This window comes from Conger conger, chromosome 15 (assembly GCF_963514075.1).
Source record: "Conger conger chromosome 15, fConCon1.1, whole genome shotgun sequence".
Classification (NCBI taxonomy): Eukaryota; Metazoa; Chordata; class Actinopteri; order Anguilliformes; family Congridae; genus Conger; species Conger conger.
In genome coordinates, this window is record NC_083774.1 from 38,436,063 (window position 1) to 38,458,585 (window position 22,523).

Below are 22,523 nucleotides of genomic sequence, written 5' to 3' on the forward strand. Positions count from 1 at the left end.
TCTCCCTGTCGTCTTCTGTATCTGTATTCTGTATTTTGGATGACTGAAATTTCTTCATCTAGGTCTTGGGCATCAAAAGATGACAAAATATTGTAGCATATTAAACCAATTAGAAATATAAAATAAATTACAAAAACTTAATGTTGTCACTACTATTTTTCAGAACCAGTTGACACTGGGAATTGCTTCCTTCAATTAATATTTATGTGCTATGTGGTCAAGCCTTCCCACAAAGCAATACTCAGTGAGCCATTTAGAAGACGGAAATTTACTGAAATCACCACATAAACTGCATACAATGAAGATGTCATTCACAAACACCTCAAAGTTTTGCTTGCCATTAAAAAAAAAAAATCCCTTTTTGCTGCAAGCACAGGCATTTCATCTCTGAGAATAAAATAAACAAAAATGTTTGGAAATTTGACAGTTACATCATACAGCCTACAAACAAAGATGCCTCTTTACTGACTAGCCTACCTCTAAGACAAAAATACAGAGGTATTATTTTGAGATGTAATGGTTGAACAGAGTGGGAACTTAGAAACGTGCATTACTGAATATTCAGAAGAACACAGAGTGAAGTTGGAATACAGCACTTATACAGTATTTACCAATATGATTGTAAGAAATACACTTGCTCTTGGAGTTGGTGTGTTTAGCTAAGTTTTTCCCCCCCCCCGAAAGTAGATACGTATGCTAATATCGATTGTGCAAGGACACCCAGTTTTAGAATCCTGGCTAGGCCACTATACATCCCATATGTATTATTTTGAGATGCAATTAGAGTGTGGGAATTTACAAACGCACATATTACTGAATATTCAACCGAAGCTGGAGAAGTGGCAACACACACGCAAGAAATGCACTTACTCATGAAGTTCATCCTCAGCAGTGTCAGTACCAGAGGAGTTGTTCATGTCTTCTTCATCTCCGCTTGGAAAACCTGAAGTACAGTCATTCGTGCCATTTTCCGTAATGATACGTGTTCCGTGATGAAAAATGTTCACCTCAAATGAAGTGAATAGCCGATGCTTCTGTATGTAATTTTATCATGATTTACAGTCGCCTACAGTAGCCTACAGTGGCAACGCCCCTTCCCTGCCAGAGAATAATTATCACCTCGTTTCAATGTGAATGAGATCAATGAGTGACGATTAAAACATTTTTTTAAATCGCAGTGGTCTTATTCATCTAATTTAAAATGTTTTATAATACTAAAATATAAATATTATGTGTCACTCTGTGTTGCAACCCCCGCTGTCCAATCGGGAGGTCAGAGATAACAGCTTGACCTTAAAAACCCAGACGGTGCCGCAGTTGTTTTCATGTGCACGTGTAGCGGGTGTCGCTAGTTCGCTCAGAAGCACTTCTCAACTCAAATCTTTCCTGGAAAACGCACGCCTGAAATACAGTTTGTGCTTTCCTTTAGATTTCACTTTCGGGAGCTTACTTTTTAATGAGCTAAACTAATTCAGGATTGAGTGTGGCCACCCATTTTACCCTCACAGTACAAGACATGAGAGTTAACTAAAGCCTGGTGCACACAACAGGACTTTTCAAATCATAACCGATATTGAAGAAAACATGGAGAGTGGAGAGATGCCACACATAATAGACTTCACAGATTGTCTTTCAGTCATCAGAATGTACACACTAGATTACTTGGCCACTATTGAGCGACACACACTTAATGTTTACGCTCACAATGAATCAGTCCTGTTTCTCACTGCTTGGGATCTCGCAGAAACTTGTGCAATACGACGAGGATGGTCCATGAGATACACTAGCACAAGGTACACTACAATTTCCGGAATTATTGCCATCCCCGATAAAGCTTAACAAAATGTGCTGTAAACTAAAAAAAAAATACAGTTGGAAACATGAATAACTGACAGGATATCGTTTTCCCATATGTTTAAACATAATATACACTGATCAGCCACAACATTAAACCCACCTGCTTCAACCACTTTTTTCATGATTACAAATGCATTAAACTGTATAAACTTGTCTATAAACACTTAATAATGATATGTGTAGTTATATAAGCTTTTCTTCTTTAAATAAAAAATTCTACAGGGCCTGGAGCACCTGTTAAGATAGATGTGATCATGAATGCATATGTGGATTGGCTGACCTGTAGAAATGGTAGTTAGAGTGGTTGGAAAGGTGTTCTGAAGCAAATGCTCATAATTCAAAAAGTTGAGAAGCAGGATGAAAACGCTGAACATTTTGATGTATAATATGTGTAAGGAGCAGGCCTGGAATTCCGTGAGTTTAGGGACAAGGCCACTTGGCCTTTGGTGAGGACATGATGGCCACATGCCAGCACAGTAAGGCCATCAATGAAAAAAAACATGATTTTGAATGATGGAAATAGGCCAATTAATTTCACTGAATGGCTAATGATCTTTGCAGTTTTAATATGCAGCATAACTCTCATTGTGCTATAAAAATTTTAAAGAATTATTTATTGTTATTTCATACAGTATATGTTAAGTCATTCAGTGCATTCAGGCATTCAGTTTTAACACAATTAATATTATGTGTCAATAGGTGCATTGGGAAATCAAGATTCTGAGGTTGTTTGTTGCATCTGTATTGTAAGCTATATTGGCAGTAGTAATGGCAGTACAAGAGTAATAATGATTGTAGTAGTAGTGTTTGCCATCTTAGTAGTAGCAGCAACATAAGGGTAACCAGTATTCTATTTGTAGTAGTAGTAGTAGTAGTAGTAGTAGTAGTAGTAGTAGGGCTAATAATTTGGAGTGCAAATTAGTCATTTTTGACTTATTAATGATTACCAAGGTGTTACTAGGTGGTTGCTAGGGCACTACTAAGTGGTTGCTAAGGTATTAATAGGTGGTTCCCAGGTGGTTGCTAAGGTGTTCCTAGGTGGCTGGCAGGGTATCACTACTAAGTGGTTGCCAGATATTCATAACAGCCAATCTGATAGGTGAGGTGAAGTGCTATTACATCTTAAAAGGCAATTGGCTTAATGGAACTACTTGAAGCATCTAAGTAAGATATAAACATTCATGTGAATTATGAAAGCTATGAGTCAGTTGCTAGGTGGTTGCTATGTATTCTAAACAGCAAATCAGAGAGGGGAGGTGTTCGTGCATAATTGTTGGTTTATTGGAAGTATTTGGAGTATATACGCATATATGTTTCATGAAAGTATATGAAGCACATAAGCATTATATGTACTTCTGTGAAACATAGGATTGCTAGAGTATTACTAGTCAGTTACTCAGCGATTGCTAAGTTTTTAGCCAATCAGAGGCATGGGATGAAAATCTATTGCATAATGTAAGGCAATTATTTTCATGGCAGTATTTTTTTCTTATTTCATAAGAACGTACTTCATGTATCAAGTCAGTTATGAACTCTATATAAACTCTACCAAAGTGCAGACAGTATTGTGACATCACAAGGTTCCATGAGGCACACAGCTCATTTTCATATCAAATGCGGATTGGCTGAATGGCAGGAAGAGCTTCATTGTTCGAGTGGTAGAAACGCTGTTTTGAAACAAATGCTCATAATTCAAAAAGTAAAGTTGAGAGAGTAATGGTTGTTAAAGAAAATTCCAACCGTCACCACTCTAGAAACTGAACATTCCACCATTGATGGCAGTAAAATCTGAATTAAAAGTTAGTCAAATAGGAAACATATCAATAAGAAAAGTAATAGCACACCTCTCCTGAGCAAGCTGAATTGTTCAAACTTTAAACTAAGTGTGTAGGTGAAAGTATACCAAAGTAGTTGGGTGCCAAAAACTGTGGAGAATAAAGAATACGTTTTAAATGTCCCATAATTGTGGAAAATAACATTTCCCTTGCTATGTGGAGTATAAAGGAGTGAAAGATGTTATAAAAACACGTTGAAAGTATGTAAACGAACAGTCCCAAAATAAATCCACACAATCCTTATGAAGGTGATGCGGCTGCAAGCCATTTGGACTTGTGTGAAGTAGTGACATCACAATAATACGCTAGTTTGCTTCAGCACAGCCCACATAGCCAGAACAGATCCAAGCACTCGGCACAGACGGCAGTCAATTAGTCGGAGCTAGCCAGCCAATCAGAACAGAGGTTTGTTGATGTCAGGAGCCTTAAAGGCACAGTCACTACATTACATAATAATATTTGCGGTATCAGTACAAACCAGCACTGGCATGTAAAGCTGTTTAGATAACAAAGTCAGGGGAACAGCAAAATCAGAACAAATATTCTGGAGCTGCGGTCCCACCCATAAAGAACAGAGGGAGCCCAAGGTGATGCACATCCTCTGGGCAACAGCCCAGAATCCATTCCCCTCACAGCACCTGTCAACGGTACATAAGGAGGGGCCTCACCTCTGCAGACCGTGCCGTTACCCACGTAGCCCGGTTTGCAGGTGCACAGGTGGCCTCGGATGGTGTTGGTGCAGATGGCCGTATCGTCACAGGAGTGCTTCCCGCTGGCACACTCGTCCTGTTCTGGAGGGGAGGGGGAGTGGAGAGAGAGAGAGATCTTTAACAAAGCTTTATTGTTTCACAGTGGCGGTAGTAAAACAAAAAGGTGGACTATTGTTGCATGAACATTAAAAAGCATAAAAAAAGGGACAGAGAGAGAGAGGGATGAGGAGAGACAGCGAGACAGAGAAAGAGAAAGAGAGAGACAGAGGCTGTGTGCTACCATATAGACTGGCCAAGATGAAACCTTGTGAAACACATTTTGATTAGACATTACGATGATGTTCCAGAGTTGGCAAATGTATTTACTGTACCAGGAATGTTCTGTCAACATCACAAGAAGTTTTTTTCGGCATGTCACATACAACCCTGATAGGTATCATTTAGTTATAAGTTCACAGTGGGTACACTCCAGGAACATTTGAGCAATGTTCTGAATATCAGAACTGACATGCTAGATTCAGTGCTTCATAACTAATTAAAAATAACACTCATGGGAAACCAGATGAACGTACTCATTGGGGAGATTTACCGCAACATTCAACGTTACCCAACTACAGCCAGCTAGCGACAGTGTGCAGGGCAAATCCGTACACCTTTGAGCCTAATTCGCCTTTATTTCAGATACATAATCAGGACACTGGAATCCTTATAGGTTTAGATGTGCTCGATGCGCTAGCGCCTGCAACACAGGAAAGACATTAACCCAGAGTTCAGGAAGGGTCTGTGTGCCAAGCTGCTTATAGTAATCAGATGTAACGAGCACAAGGATCAAGAGGCAATCTGAGTCTGTTTGAATCCCACAGCACAAGTTCACTGTAGAAAATGGTAACAGTCACAAATAAATCTTTACATATTTAAATATTACATATTGCAGTTTGAGTAAACTGAAATGCAGGGTAATAATAATAATAATAATAATAATAATAATAATAATAATAATAATACCTTGAATTTACAGTGTCCTCCATAATGTTAGGAAAAACACATACTTCTGTACTTCACTGTGAAATTATATCATTTTTTATATGTGTACTGAACAGTGAAGAGGGGGAAACTTTCCTCAACCCACCTGGATGATGCACGACAGCCATTTTACTTGTACTCATTTACTTTATGCATGCATAATCATCTGGGGAGCACTCATGTGTGACTCAGGCCCAAAGTTTTACAGTATCTTGCTGTTATGTTGATGAGAGAACAACTGTGTTGTATCTTTGGCAAACAATATATGGGAAGGAAAGCCTACACACTTAAAAAGCAGATCAGGATGATGGAAAACAATCCTCTCATGAACGTGACAATGAGTTTAATGTTCTTTAGTGGCCTTACCAGTCACTGAATCTGCATTCAATAGAACACCGTTGGGATGTGGTAGAACGAGAGATTTGCAGCACGAACGTGCAGCTGACAAATGGAAAGGAAGGCCCTACTAATACTAGTATTAGCATGAGTATAGTGCACTGAATAAAGTGCTCAGTGAGTGTATACCCAAAAGCGTAATTATCATCTGACGGATAGAAAGTAGATTCCACAGAACTCAGACAGAACTCTAATTTCCTGAAGGAAGTGGGTCTCCAGCTGGAAAGTCTTCATGTTGACATTTCTATTGGCTACCTGGAGCTGCCACAGTTATGCTCTGTTTACTAGAGCTGGGGAACATGGGATTGATGCTTTACACAACACCAGCAAACAACAAATTGAAAAAATACAAACAGAACAAACAATGGAGGAATGAGAAACTATTTTTTCCACATTTCAATTATTTCTGTATTAAATTCAATTACATGCTCATCACATTTTATTACTTTATTTTTTATTACTTGCCTTTCTCAGAAAGACACATTATTACTTACAAAGCACATACAAAAACCCTGTAGGCTTGCTTGCTCACCCCACAGATTATAACTCATTCATAAGCATTGCTCAGTAATGATCTACCGACCTTTGCACTAAGCATTCTACAGGCCCCATGTGAACAGAAAAAAGATTCTACAGTGAGACAGGGCAAACTTGTATGCACTGCAGTACCTACAAACTAGGCTGTGGGGAACATTTGTGGCCAAAATCACAGCCTCCATTACGGGTAACAGCACTGTATATGAGAATGAAGTCAGCATTTGAGTGCAGGATTCTGCCCCGGGAGTGCAGCTACATTTATTCAGTGAGGATTTCAGATTTAAGAGGGAGATTAAGCAGCCATCCATTTTCCATGCTATCGCCAGACAGAGTTTGAATCCATCAGTCAAATCTGAACCCAGCAATCCCAATACCACACCTGCGCTGTAAATAATGAAGACTGGAGCGGGGAGGACCGTTTGCTCCAATGGTACATGAGTGATGTTTGGGGAACAAACTGATACCCTGCACAGCATAGTTTGCTACTTTTAAAGGTAAAACACTGCAGTGAAGTTGTGTCTCCATTTTAGGAATAACCGAGTCATTTCAATACTGTGGAGGGTGAGGGTGGGTTTGTCACAGAGGCACACCCAGCGTCCGGCTATCAGGCTCACACCAAAGTCATTTGTCCCAGAAACGTGATTGTGCCATACTATTTCTCCCAATAATACACACAACCTGTTGCACAAATAGTCTATAAAACCAGTGTGTCATATTACTGGTTTGCTTCTGGCAGTCGGATGGTGCGGTCGTTATTGTGATCACATTCATGGGAAAATTGTGCGTGGCAAACTTGCAAAAGTGGTAGGCTTTATTCATTATCCAAATAGTTTGGAGGTAGATGAAAAGTATAGGCTGTGGGCTAGAAAACTAAACCTCATTCTCAAATGAGCCCCTCAAAGATGAAGAATGTTTGCTCCAAGGTAGACCAAATATGCGCCAAATCTCCCTACTTTTTCTGAACATGTAGGCTTCCTTTTAAAACCACATTTTAAAAGAAATCAAAGGCACTGAAATGAATGTGTGCCCGAGCTAACAGGGAACATTCTAAGAACATTCAGTACTGTTATCTATCCTGTAGGTTCTAAGAAGGTTCCTCTGTAACATAAAAACAATTAAGTTCCTGGAACATTCTAGAAATATGTGATAAGAATGTTTTACCTTCATATTCACATGAAAAAGTGAGAAATGTGGCTTATTTCTCAAGATGACAAGTAAACCCCCCCACTAAATAAAAATATTAACAGTGAGCAAGTGCAGCCTTATCAGTATCCGTATCTACTCAACAAACTACATTATTAATATCTGTTCTTGTACTTGGAAGTGGGCATGAGGTAACCCGGTAGTGATGTCATTTTAACAGTCGCGTTTAAATGTAAAAGAAATGGGTACTACATTGCGATTTGCATTAAGTACATTGTAAAGCCAAGACTTTCATCTGAAGCACAAATCTGTATTTGAAGAGACGGAGAGCTGTGTTTACAATGCATGAACGTTTACTCTAGACGCAACACTCCCGTGTACCCCCGAATAGGATCCGCGTTACAACAATAGCATAGCTCAGCTATAATCCCCTTTTACAGAACAGTTAAACAGGTGAATGTCAATTACATCTTCATCTGGTTAATTAAAAACTGAAACCATCCATATAAAAGGATGTGTGTATGTGTTGGAACACTTTTACAAGAAACACTTTTGGCTGAGCTGTATAAGCCTGCCTGTTCGTATCACCACCACTAACTAATTCAGCGATAGTCTACATGGGAGTTTTTTTAAATAAACACGAATGAGAGAGCTGTGTACTCTGTGTGTGCGTGTCTGTATGTGTGACTATTTGCAAGGCTCAGGCTGAGGTAGGCTAATGATCAGTGGTGGCTGGTGGCCATTTACCTGGGTCGGGCGCCATAAACAACCATACAATCTACAACTCTGGCCAACTGATCTAATATTTTACTCACAAAAACAAGACACAGCAAGACCTATTCCCTCAAATGGGGTCGTAATTTCATTATGTTACATTATTCCATGGTCTGGGTAAATAAAGCTATTTGCATTTAAGAATTGTGAACTGGCATCTGATATAACTGAATGGTTTTGTGAAGTACATTAACATTACATTGAGATATTAACCAGCTCTCTTAATTCAAGTTTCTGGCAGCTAGCCTGGTAAGGGAAACCTACCTGATCTTTGACGCCTTAGGAATGATAAACAGGAAAAAGCCACTGACACAAGATTTCTGGACAGGACATACTGTACTCGCACTGCAAGTCAATACTAAGCTAAGGTCAAACCTCACAATTCCATTACATACACTCTACTGTCAAACAAAATGAGAAGGGCCACACTTGAGCATCTGAAAGTGCTTCAAGTGCTGCCAAGGAGGTTGTCAAGAGAGACTGACTGCCCTGAGATGTAAAGGCTACATAAAGTTCATACTGTTCCCCAGGGAGAAGAAAAGGCTTCTTCAGTGAAACGCCCAGCTGGCACAGGCTGTGAATCACAGTCAGTTCCACAGAACATCCAACACACGTGCCATTGAGCCAGCACCCGCTGTGCCTTTGCAGATGGATTGAGTGGGGGGGAACTACAGTGTTTTATGGACTGAGTGGGTGGGGGGAGTCCAGTGCTTCATGGACTGAGTGGGAGGAACAACAGTGCTTCATGGACTGAGTGGGAGGAACAACAGTGCTTCATGCACATAATAACAGTGCTCAAGCACAATAAGAAAGTGACAGTGCTAACCATTGGAGGTGCAGGCTGTTATGTATGGTGCAGAGAACCCAGACGCAGAACACAGGATAATCCAAAATCGTAGTTTTAATATTCAGTAGTCAAAAGCCAAGAGATCCAGTACACAGCCAAAAAGGAAAAGCAAAAGAATGGTCGAAAAACAAGCAAGAGGTCAAAATCCAGAAAATCACAGGGCGAAGGTACAGAAGGGCAAAAACAAACTCGTAGTCAAAAACACAAAGCGAAAACGTCGAAAAACCAGAAAATCAAACAAAACAAGAGGGCAAGGCAGAGGGGTGTCTATCAAGAAACTCAATAATAAGTCTTACACAAAATCGGCATTTACTATGATCAACGTTCTGACAAAGAAGCATACTGAGAATGGGGTTTAAATACAAGAGGGAAGGTGACAATCTAGGCGGGGCAGAGAAAAAGGTGGGCTAAACAAATAGACAACAGGTGGGGAAACATAATAGGGTAATAACATAATAACGGGAGGGAGACGAAAACGCGGACTGGATACACGAAACAAAACAGGTAAAACATACGGCTCCGGATTAGTAGACATTTACATAGTTTGAAGACGTAGTGATAGTTAGAAACAGGTGCGAACACTTTGCTGAAACTAAGCAAGTAATCAGGGATAGCATAGGGAGGCGGAGTTACAGAACAGTGCAGAAATACTAAGAGATTGCGTTAGTGAGTTAGTTACGTGAATATTTCTAAACTACCCAATAAAAGTGATTGTTAGTTAGTTAGACAGACAGTAAGTGTATAAATCGGATTAGTACTGTACAAAACCTAGATTAGTAGTAGTTAGTAAGAATCGTGCTTTACAACATTTAACTACCAAGAAGAAGCAGGAAGTAAGAATCGCGAGTTTTAGAAGAAATGTTGAAAACCCGAAAACTACCGTAACCACCCGAATAGTGGGACACGCAGACAGGGGAGTGACTAGACTGGTAAACATTCACACGCAGACATAACAGGGGAGGACAATAGAGAATTGTAATGGAAAACATAAACCAGATAACTATGAAAAATGAATAATAAACAAGAATAAACATGAAAACATACAGAACAAATACAGAAACATTACACAGGCGGCCAATAACCTCACCCTTTTCAGACATAACTGCAATCACAAAACCTGTACCTGCTGTAATTTAGGCAGGTCACATACACTCTATAGCCAAATCAGAAACGTCACTTCAGCATATTACATAACGTCATAACAGCATTAGATAAAGACTAAAATTACTATGACTACAACATTAATTTACAATAACAGCCCCTCAGTCAATTTCTGGTTGCTTGGTTGTAATGTTAGACTGTTTGGTGAAGCTGCCCAGCTTCACTACTTTAAAGGTACAATAGGTAATTTCGGACTCTGAACGGCCAAGAGAGGAATTGCTGCAACAAACCCTCAAACATGCACAGTTTTGGAAAGTTGACAGTGACAAACATGACTGCTGTCTTTTCATAGTATTCTAGTTCGCAGAATAGGTGACTTTATGAAATGTTAACTTTAGTGTGCTGCACTAAACACTATTTATACATTTTGTCTTTTTAAAGTTTTGACCTTATCTAACTAACTATATTATGAGCAAGCAACTTATTTGGCTATGAAACTAGCTGGCTATATATCTAAGATATGATAGTGTACCACAAACGATGCAACTGCAACTTACAGTTTGAGACAAATAAAGGTTTAGCTAAACATGCATGATTGAACACGTAAAGAGATAAAAGGAACGTATAACTTCCCAAAGCAATCACTGAAACTCTGTATAATGAGCTAGCAAATGAGCTAGCTATTTATTTACAAATTTCCACCTGAGCCTCGTGCAGCTATGCTCGCAACTATGTTCATATTGCCTCATATTGTGGATATTTGTACATTCGTCGAGCTAACTATGCCTAATTTGCTTGTTGCTACAGATAGTGAACTGGTATTGTTTTATAACTAGATATGTAGTCTTCGGCTGGATAATATAGGCAATAGTATACAGAGTTTCAGTGAAGGCTTGTCTGGAGTGCAATTTGGGCAGTTACACACAAACAATCCAAATAAGCCCCCACACCATTGGCTGTGGCAATTAGAACCAATTTTCAACCAATGCGCTTGAATTATTGTACAGCTGTGCAATGTTTTGGTAGAAAGTGACGGCCCTTCAACTGTATATTTTGAAACCAGAATTTAAGGACTATAAACTCAGGCAGAGGGTGAGTCAACATGTCAGTCAGCCTTTTTCAATGATAGGAATGGTCATGTTTTAACACAAAAATGCTGTACCTTTAAAGATTACTGCTTGCTTTTTGTGGGAGATGCTGTTGCTTTGAATATGATATGAATGCTATTTGAGTGAACATTATTAATACATTTGCATCCATACAATTTACAGAATGTATCATGTAGTTTCTGTTCTGGGCTTGTACTCAGTGAAGTGAGGTGTCTGGAGTGTATATCTCTGGAGTGTAATAAATTAAAATTAAAACAATTAAATCTTTCTCCAGCAAGTATAGACACATTGAGCTCTATGACCACTCAGTCTTATCATTGAGAATGATATGAAAAGCAAAAAATTCTCCAAACAATTGCATTAGAATAAAATATAATTTCAGGTAAGGGTTAGTCCACCAACTGGGTGGAGACATGATGATAACGTCATGCAAGTATGATCTGGAACCAATTACCCCAGTAATTTACTCAACCAGAACAAGTCACTGAAGAATATAGTACTGACACCAAGTTGTACACTGAAGGAAGGCTGACTAAACCACATCATATTACAAACATTGGGCTAGATTCAAATAAAAACACATTTGGACATGGTACATGCAATTGAAACAAACCCTTGAGATGAATCTGACACCTTATTTCCAAAAAGAACTCTGCTTTCCATATTGGCTTCATAAACTGGACCAAGTGACTGACTCACCCGTTGATTAAAAACATGGGCCCAGTGACTGACTCACCCGCTGATTAAAAACATGGGCCCAGTGACTGACTCACTCGCTGATTAAAAACATGGGCCCAGTGACTGACTCACCCGCTGATTAAAAACATGGGCCCAGTGACTGACTCACCCGCTGATTAAAAACATGGGCCCAGTGACTGACTCACCCGCTGATTAAAAACATGGGCCCAGTGACTGACTCACCCGCTGATTAAAAACATGGGCCCAGTGACTGACTCACCCGCTGATTAAAAACATGGGCCCAGTGACTGACTCGCCCGCTGATTAAAAACATGGGCCCAGTGACTGACTCACCCGCTGATTAAAAACATGGGCCCAGTGACTGACTCACCCACTGATTATCGATGGGCTTCTGAAAACGTAGGTTTTCCGGTGCCACCATGTTGTGCAATTTGGAGCCAAAGGCTCCTCCACTTAGCATGTGAAAGACTGAAAAATCATTAACATTTTACATTTTTGTCATTTGGCAGACGCTTTTAATCCGAATAGGTCAAAAGCATCACATTCAGAACTAGGAAACACATGGAATGCTGTTCTAAACATAGTCGTCATCATAAGTGCAAAGTTGTTTTTTTTTGGGGGGTTAGACAAGGATAGGGATATCAGAAAGGAGGGGCGGGGGAAATCAGGACGGAGGACTAAGGTAGAGTTTGAAAAGGTGGGTTTTGAGTCTGCGTCGAAATAGGGGGAGGGATTCTGCTGTCCTGACAGTGGTAGGCAAGTCATTCCACCACTGAGGAACCAGAACGGAAAACAGGCGTGAACGTGCAGCTCGACCGCCAGGTGCAGGTCGAGAGGGAACCATAAGGCGACCAGAGCTGGCAGACCGCAGTGGTCTAGCTGGTGAGTAGGGAGTGATCAAGGATTGTATGTAAGGTGGGGCAGTCCCCTTAGCAGCCTGAAATGCCAACACTAGGGCCTTGAAACGGATGCGTGCGGCAATAGGAAGCCAGTGGAGGCCAATGAGAAGCGGGGTGACATGAGCCGACCTGGGCTGACTGGTGATCAGGCGGGCTGCAGCATTCTGGACCAGCTGGAGGGGCTTGATGGCACATGCTGGGAGACCGGCTAGGAGGGAGTTGCAGTAATCCAGGCGGGAAATGACGAGCGCCAGGACTAGGAGCTGGGTGGCTTTCTCCGTCAGGAGATGACGGATACGGCGTATATTATACAGAAAGAACCTGCAGGTTCTGGCAGTGGAGGATACTTGTGGAGCCAGGGTGAGGCAGTTATCAAGAGTCACCCCAAGATTCTTTGCCATATAGGAGGAGGAAACTACAAAGTCCTCAACAGTCAGTGAGAGGTCGATTGACGGAGAGGACTTAGCAGGGATGTAGAGAAGCTCAGTTTTGGCAAGGTTGAGCTTCAGGTGGTGGGAAGTCATCCATGCAGAGATATCAGCCAAGCAGGCAGAGATCTGTGTGGTGACTTGGGTGTCGGGGGGGAAGGAAATAAAGAGTTGGGTGCCATCAGCGTAAGAATGATAAGAAAAGCCATGGGAAGAGATAACAGAACCAAGAGACATGGTGTATAGCGAGAAGAGGAGAGGCCCAAGAACTGAGCCCTGCGGGACTCCAGTTTGTAGGGGGTGAGGGTCGGAGACTGAGCCCCTCCAAGTCACCTGGTAGGAGCGACCAGAGAGGTAGGAGGAAAACCAAGCGAGTGCAGACCCTGTGACACCCATCCCAGACAGCGATGAGAGCAGAATCTCATGGTTGACTGTATCGAAGGCGGCCAACAGGTCGAGGAAGATGAGGACAGAGGAGAGGGATTTGGCTTCAGCAGAGTGGAGTGCCTCAGTGACCGCGAGCAGGGCGGTCTCAGTGGAGTGGCCACTCTTGAAGCCAGACTGGTTGGGGTCATGGAGATTGTTCTGGAGAAGATAAGTGGACAGTTGGGAGCAGACCGCCCGTTCCAGAGTTTTAGCGAGAAAGGGAAGAAGAGAGACAGGCCGGTAGTTGTTCAGGGCAGAGGGGTCAAGAGTAGGTTTTTTGAGCAGAGGAGTGACTCTGGCCCTCTTCAGGGAAGAGGGCATGGTGCCAGAGGAGAAGGAGGTGTTGATTAGAGAGGAGAGAAAAGGGAGAATGTCATCGGATATAGATTGTAGGAGGGGAGAGGGGATGGGATCAAGAGGACAGGTGGTCGGGCGGTGGGATGTAAGGAGTTTCAATGTGTCGGCGTCAGAGAGGGGAGAAAAGGAGGCTAGGGAGTTGGGGAAGGTAGGAGGGTCAGCAGGGGGAGAGGGTTGTGAGAAGGAATTGCGAATGGCATCAACCTTCTTTTCAAAGAAGGAGACAAAGTCATCAGGTGTGAGTGATGAGGGGGGTGGGGGGGAGGGGGGGCCAGAAGAGAGGAGAAGGTTGAAAGCAGTTTGCAGGGATTAGAGGCGGCCGCGTTAATTTTCGAGTGAAAGAAGGAAGATTTAGCCAGAGAGACAGAGGAATGGAAAGATGATAGGAGGGCATGGAAGGAAGCTATATCACTGGGGAGACATTTTCTCTCCGCTGCCCACAGTTCGGTTCGGACAGCTCGTAGAGCATCAGAAAGCCAAGGACTGGGGGGGGAGGCCCAAGCTAGTTTGGTGGTGAGGGGACACAGAGAGTCAAAGGAAGATGAGAGGGAGGACATGAGAGTTGTAGCAGCATCATCGGGAGACAGTCGAGAGAAAGACTCCGCGGATGGTAGGGAGGAGAGGATTGTAGATGAAAGGGTGGAGGAAGACAGGTGGCGTAGGTTCCGCCGACAGGTGACAGTGGATGGTGGGAGAGGTGGATGGGTGTTAGAGGAGAGTGGAAGAGAAAAAGAGATGAAGGAGTGGTCAGATATATGGAGTGGTGTTACAGAGAGGTTGGTTGTTGTGCAGCTCCTTGTGAAGATGAGGTCAAGAAGGTTGCCTGCTTTGTGGGTGGGAGGGGAAAGAGTGAGGGTAAGGTCAAAAGAAGAAAGGAGGGAGAGAAAGGTAGACTGGGTGGACTCTGAGTTGAGGTTGAAGTCTCCCAGAAGGATCAGGGGGGTGTCATTGACTGGTGAGGAGCTGAGGAGGATGTCCATCTCCTCCAAGAAGCTCCCCAGAGGACCCGGGGGGCGATAAACAACAATAATAATAATAATAAGCAATTCAAAAGAGGAGAAGGCGAAGGATGAGGAGAAGACACTAGATCTCCATGAGGATGAGATTAGGAGACCTGTGCCACCTCCTCTGCCAGAGGTTCGGGGTGTGTGGAAGAAAGAGAAGGCAGAGGAAAGGGCAGCTGTGTTCTCTGGTGAGAGCCACATTTCAGTTAAAGCAAGAAAGTCAAGGTTGAGGTGGGAGGCATAGGCAGATATGAAGTCTGCTTTCTGGATGGCGGACTGGCAGTTCCAGAGGCCACCAGCCACACAGAGATCAATACCAGCGGATCTGGGAGGGAAGATGAGGTTTGAGATATTCTGCCCATGTTGGCGGGAGGCGAACCTCCTACCTGACTGGGACCTGGGGAGAGGAGAGAGGACAGGGATGGGAAGGAAACACATGGAGGGAACTAGGGAGAACAAGAGGAATACTACGTAGTGAAATGAGGGCAGGCAGCGAAAACAAAAACACTCATCAGGCTCTCAGACAGCCTGGATGGACACCTGTAGATAGACACCCCCAACTTTGTACGCCTGCGACTTCGTATGCCGAGGCAAGTAGCCGAGGCTGCCGCACACAGCTGCCGCTGGTGCGCTACACAACTGCTTAAATAAACTGACGCTGAATACAGAAAATGCTACCAACCCACTGCAGAACACTAATGCACACTGAAGTGAGTTCAGGTGTGCCAGTAATTATACCCTAAGCAGGGTGCAAACTATTGGCTCCTCCTACAACAAAAGCTGTGGCCTGCCAGCCAGTAAAAACAATAGCCTAACTTAATAGCCTAGCTCATCTGAGAGAAGCAAACACCTAATCCAGTTTCACTGTAATCTAAATAAACACCACTTGTATTAGCTAACAAACAAACAAATACACAACAGAACACTATAATGACAACTAAACTGAATTAGAAACAGTAAACAAACAAATGATACTTAACTATTCCAGGAGAAAATGCTACCAACCCACTGCAGAACAATCATTACTTTTATATCATTATCAATATCAATATCATTAATTTTAGATTGAAAATGGATCTGAATGACCTATACGGGAGCCAGATGTAACTACATTTGAGCTTTTAGGGCACGGTCTGCCACTCTGTTCCTGGAAGACCACAGGGTCTTAATTTTGTTCTTACTGTACGTAGCACTGAATTGCCAATTTAAGGAGAGTGATATCAATTAGAACCTTACCTGGAAGTAAGGACTGTCTGGCCATCCTATCAAATATCCATTAAAATGAATGTGGAAATACACCATTCTTCTGTAAATGCTTCTTAATGACAGATGGCCTGCTCTCTCTAGTGTGAAAGCCTTGCCATCAAAATATGAAGTGTTAGTTTGTTTGTTGGAGATTTGCAATCAATGTTCCCAATGTTGTTTTATGAAAGAGAGTTGCCAGAGAGGCCAATGATGTCATGAATTTAACGAATAAACTTTCTAGATTTCTAAATATATCCAGCTTGTGTTGCAACAGCTCACAAACTTGAAAGAGAACTGTTGGTACATTCTTGAAGCAAGAGACTGACAAATTCATGCTTCCCTCGTGCAGCCAGTATCGCTGATTGCACGAGGAGTTGGTAATCTCAAACAGGTGTTAGTGATCTATATTACAATACATTACATTAATGGCATTTAGCAGATGCTCTTACCCAGAGCGACATACAGTTGATTAGATGGAGAAAGGCTTTGCCAAAACCTCAGGTCTGGTGTGGTAGGGTAATGGATATATCAATAAAAAATATAAGATAAATAACCATTAAGAACTAAGAACTCTGTGTGACTTATATGACAATGTAAGCATTACCATGGGCCTGTAATACAAGATGAGGGTCAATAACAAAATATGGGCCGGTTACATGGAAACAGATTAAGCTTAAACCTGGACTAAATGGAGCTTTCTTTGGATAATCTCCAATTAAATTTAGTCTAGGACTAGTCTTAGTCTGCATCTGCGACTTAATAATTATAACTTTATTTGTAAACAAAGTTACAAAGTGTTGAAATTTGAATCACATAGCAGTATTGGTTAATTAATATACTCTTACTTTTTAATTTTTAAATGAAAGGGAACTGTTTCCTTTAAAAAAAAAAAAAGAGGCTAGATATTGTTTATGCAGCAAATCGGGAGCTATGATTTTGCTACATTATGCTATAGGAAAACCTTGGATCCTAAGGAATGCCATTAAAGAATGCATAGCAAAATTATAAATCATTTAAAAACTGCTTGCAACCACAGTACATGCCAAACTCGGGTTCTACGGGAGCTTTTAATGTTAACGTCAATTAAAAACAAGCTCTCTCGAAAATACAGTTCATATTTGTATGACACTGGAATACCAAACAATGTCCACTTCCAATCTGTCTGATAAATATTTGACATTTGTTTTTTTTCTGCCAGAAAGAATGGGAATCTGAGAAAAGAATATTCAATTAATGTAGGGTTCATGAGATATACATTTTTCTAAATACCCTCCAAACACTGTTTTGCTCTAGTCAGTCTCTGAGTCTAGGGTTTTACAGCACAAACGTGAAGATTTTCCCTTGCAATGCAACTGTGCACTAAGGAGTCTAAAGTTACTGACACACTTTAAACTGGAGAAGACAGCACTCAGAGAGCAGAACCCTGCTGAAGGCTCCTCCTGGAGTGTTTGGTTTGAGAGGTGTGAAAACAGACCTGCTGCATCCAGTCCTGTATTCACACCTTTTGCCTCAGTATCTCACTCCTCACTTTTTCGAAGAGCATAAAATCCCTACACCTCTTACAAAAAACAAATTTCCTTCTATGCAATGGGCCTTATTTAGTCAAAACTGAAAGCTTGTTTTTATTTTGATTGGCACACAGCCTTTGGTTTTGGCTGTGCTGTGTGAAGACAGAGCTCGGTATGGGCGTGGGTATCTCTCTGACATCACTGAAGGAGCAACAACATATCTATCACTATAAGCCAGCACTGGGCTCTGCTCTTTTGTTTTGTATCTTTCGAAAGGTGTAAAACTGTTACCTTTGTAAAGAACGGCAAGAAAATAAGTAAAGGCCAGTTTATAGTCCAGCGACAGTGTTGCTCGACTGAAATCTCAGAATGTTTATGAGCATTCATTGCACATTGTCGGTCGCATCGATACTCTGTCACTGGACTATGCCTTAATAGTAACTGGAACACGTCAAATGCAGTGACAGGCAACATTCAACACAAATTTCCACTCTCCATTGAGTACCAAAGTCTTTCCTCTAGTCCAATGAAGAGAGGAAGTGAAGGATAGCCTCTCTGTGACTTTAGACCAAGATAATAAGTTGCAATAGGAGGGAAATGGCCCCTGTATAAGAAAATGGGAAAAGGCCTGAGATGAGTGTGAAATTAAGTCCTGGAACTCAATCATTGATTTTTGACCAGCAACATCTTCCAAAACCATTATACCTCTTTGTACCCATGAGTCCTGAATAAAAGGCTTGTTCCATTGAAAGGTTTTGGTTATGCCAGATGGGTGAGTGTGCATACCATTTGCCACTTAATCCCATACAGGGTGGCCTATAGCGTGGTTAAGGTACATGACTAGGACCCGCAAGGTTGGTAGTTCAAATCCCAGTGTGGCCACAATAAGATCTGCACAGCTGTTGGGCCCTTGAGCAAGGCCCTTAACCCTGCATTGCACCAGGGGAGAATTGTCTTCAACTGTATGTCGCTCTGGATAAGACCGTCTGCCAAATGCCAATAATGTAATGTAATATGTTATTATTGAGCTGTAGTGTAAAAAAAAAACAGGTCTTGTATTCTAATCATTTCTTGCTCAATCTCTTTCCAGGGAGAGTGCAGATCTGGGTTCAGCCAGTGTGTAGTGTACGCAGCATAAAAGACCAATGATGCAGTTAAAAATTCGGACAGGCCCAGCCTCCTTGTGGTTTGCTTTGTGGTAATACTGACCATTTAATGTGGGGCGCTTTCCGTTCCACACAAATTTAGTTGATTTTCTTCCAATTGTTTACTGCTGGTGGCAGAGGTAGCATTGAGCTAATAAAATTAATCTGTGGAAGAATATTCATTTTTATGGAAGCAATACGGCCAGGTATTGAAGCTGGTAGATGCATCCATCTATTAACATCATCTTCAATCTTTTTGATAGGCTTCTGGACAAGCGGATTGGTAGACATATTTAATGCCTTAGCTCCAGTGTTGAGTAGCATTAGGGCTGATTTGTCACAGTTTATTTTAAAGTCAGATAACAACCCAAAATCGTCTATGCTCTAAAGTACATTTTGTAGGGAGTGTGCAGGTCAGACATATATATAAAAGTGTGTAATCTGCATATAAAGAAACTGAGTGGCAGGTATTTTCCATTTCAGTTGGGCAGACTTGATTATTCTGACTGATAAACTGGGCCAATAGTTCCATAGATAAATTAAATAGCAGAGGTAAAGCAGGGCATCCCTGTCTATAACCGCGAGAAATGTTAAATAAATCAGAAAAGAACACCCCCAGTGGAGACCCTGGCACAGGGGCTAGCATACAAAGTACATAAATAACACCATTCTAGACGATCAAAAGCTTCTTCTGCGTCAAGAAATAGTAACCCACTAGGTGAATCAATTTTCTCACTCTCGGCAAAGACATGTAAAACACGCCGTATATTATCTCATGCCAATATATCTTTATATCTGCATTTATCAAAGATATGTCTAAAATTTGCACTGGATTTTGCCAGGTTTTGAGCTACATTAGGGTCTGTGAAAGTAACCTTTTTACATGGCAGAATTAATGGTGGATAGCCACATTGGGCCTAAAGTATCCTGCAATGACAGGTACAATTCTGCAGGTAGACCGTCAATTCCTGGTGATTGCCCTTTCTTAGAGGAAATGAAAGAAATGAAATGAAATGAATGCTAAAGAAAGAGCTTATGCATATTCTACTCTTTGTTTTAGTAAATTGCACAATTCAGCCTTTTCTGCCTTCAATTTCAGTTCTGCTTCTTTGCAATACCTCAATTGGAGGGCCTTTTCCAATTCACAGCAATTATGTTCGAACTGGGGTATTATTTGCGATCTGGATTTTTTTCAAAGGAGGAAAACCAGTTAGTATTGTTGTGGAAAAATAATTTGATAGCAGCCCATATCATATCTCATAGCTGGATTGGATACATCCATCCCATCCATCCATTATCTGAACCCGCTTATCCTGATCAGGGTCGCAGGGGGGCTGGAGCCTATCCCAGCATACATTGGGCGAAAGGCAGGAATACACCCTGGACAGGTCGCCAGTCTATCTCAGGGCACACACACCATTCACTCGCACACTCACACACTCATACCTACGGGCAATTTAGACTCTCCAATCAGCCTAACGTGCATGTCTTTGGACTGTGGGAGGAAACCGGAGTACCCGGAGGAAACCCACGCAGACACGGGGAGAACATGCAAACTCCGCACAGAGAGGCCCCGGCCGACGGGGATTCGAACCCAGGACCTCCTTGCTGTGAGGCGGCAGTGCTACCCACTGCACCATCCGTGCCGCCCTGGATTGGATACAGTCTTTATTAAATGCTAATTAATAATTTTTGTTTAAGCTGAGAGAGAAAATCATAATTTTGAAGAGAAGTGATGAACCTCCAGATGCTCATCTGAAATTTATTGGGAGAAAGATTACATTATCTGCTGTAGAACTTAAATATAGCGACGACAGAATATAGTCAATTCTTGAAAACATTTGGTGGTGCAGTGAAAAGTAAGTGTAGTCTCTGCCGGTTGGATTCTGAATACACCATATGTCTTTCAAGTCCAGATCTCTAGTAAAAAACCTTGGGGTCTTAGAAGATGTGGCTGACATATTTGAAACTTTTTTAATTGAACGGTCTAGATTACTATCATTACATTACATTACATTATTGGCATTTGGCAGACTCTCTTATCCAGAGCGACAGTTGATTAGACTAAGCAGGAGACAATCCTCCCCTGGAGCAAGGCAGAGTTAAGGGCCTTGCTCAAGGGCCCAACGGCTGTGCAGATCTTATTATGGCTACACCGGGATTAGAACCACTGACGTTGCAGCTCCCAGTCATTTACCTTAACCACTACTCTACGGGCCGCCTATCATAGAACATATGTGAGGTGGGGTGTGGGGTGTGGGGTGTGGGGCCAAATGCAGACACCAGGGTTCCTAAAAGCTGTTCACAAAAGGAACAAACACTAAATCTGCAAAGCAGACTAAAGGGACAGGAAAATGAAAGCATAAAAGGAGAAATAACCTTTAACTGAAAACTACCCCACCGGGGAAAAAGTTCTCACAAAGGGAAGGATAAAGAAGGTGAACTTAAATAGATCACAAATGGGTGGAAAAGGAAAACTTGTCGTAGCAAATAAACTAACACAGGGAGAGTAGACTCCCACACACACTCTTCTCAGTGAAAATAGAAGAGCATTCTAACAAGGGGAGAGTTAAACTCTCACAAACTCTTTTCTCACGAGAACCAGCAATACTGTTTACCAGCTTCAGCACAACATGAATTACACAAAAGCACCTGAGTGCTGTGAGAAGATGATTTATCCAGGGTGCAATCTGATTGCACAGAAATTATTACACCTGTGAATAAATAGGCTGAAAAGGCTGTTAACCGACCAAACCACACTCCCGTGGTCCAAACCGGTACTGCACCGTGACAGGATATTCATATCAGATCTGAAAATCAAGGAGTATTCATTTAGTATCAGAATATCAGAACTCTGATTTAGTATCAGAGTATTAGCCAGTTATCTGAACTGATTCTCTCGATTGTTACTTTTAAATTACGTTTCATCAAAATTACAACTTTTGATTTAGAGCCATCTCCTGAAGCAACAATTGGTTTATATTGCAGGTTCTGTAGCCTTTGTACATCCCTTGAAGTAAGGTGAGACTCCTGTAAAAGCGACACATTTACATACATCTATATTTTTCCTGTGCAGTAACTCCAATATTTGTGCACGTTTATATTGCAAATTAAGACCTTGGACGATTAGTGATAGTACATTAATTTTATCCATAGTCAGTGTCTTTAGGACACATAAAAGAATATGGAAACATTGATACCAAACCCACGAGAAGAAATAAAATGCACTTCGTGAAAAAGCACCTGTATTGTGAAATTTCAGAAACCATAATTCCATGTAGTCAATGCACCCCAGCACCCCAGCACCCCCACCCATCCTATCTCTAAAACTATAGAACGAGCCGCTTCTACTCAACTTTCTTCTTTCTTTTCTAACAACAACCTGCTAGACCCTCATCAGTCTGGCTTCAGATCGGGCCACTCGACAGAGACTGCGCTCCTCTCCGTCAGTGAGTCACTCCATGCCGCACGAGCAGCCTC

At 41.7% G+C, this 22,523-nt stretch overlaps 1 protein-coding gene across 1 annotated transcript in view; it reads right to left on the bottom strand.

Annotated features, from left to right (window-relative positions):
• The window catches only part of LOC133111125 (protein kinase C-binding protein NELL1-like), a 328,107-nt gene that overhangs the window by 64,853 nt on the left and 240,731 nt on the right, over positions 1–22,523 (bottom strand). Inside the window, exon 14 of the mRNA XM_061221274.1 lies at positions 4,361–4,483. Coding sequence (XP_061077258.1) covers positions 4,361–4,483 — 123 coding nt within the window. The remainder of the gene's footprint in view (positions 1–4,360; positions 4,484–22,523) is intronic.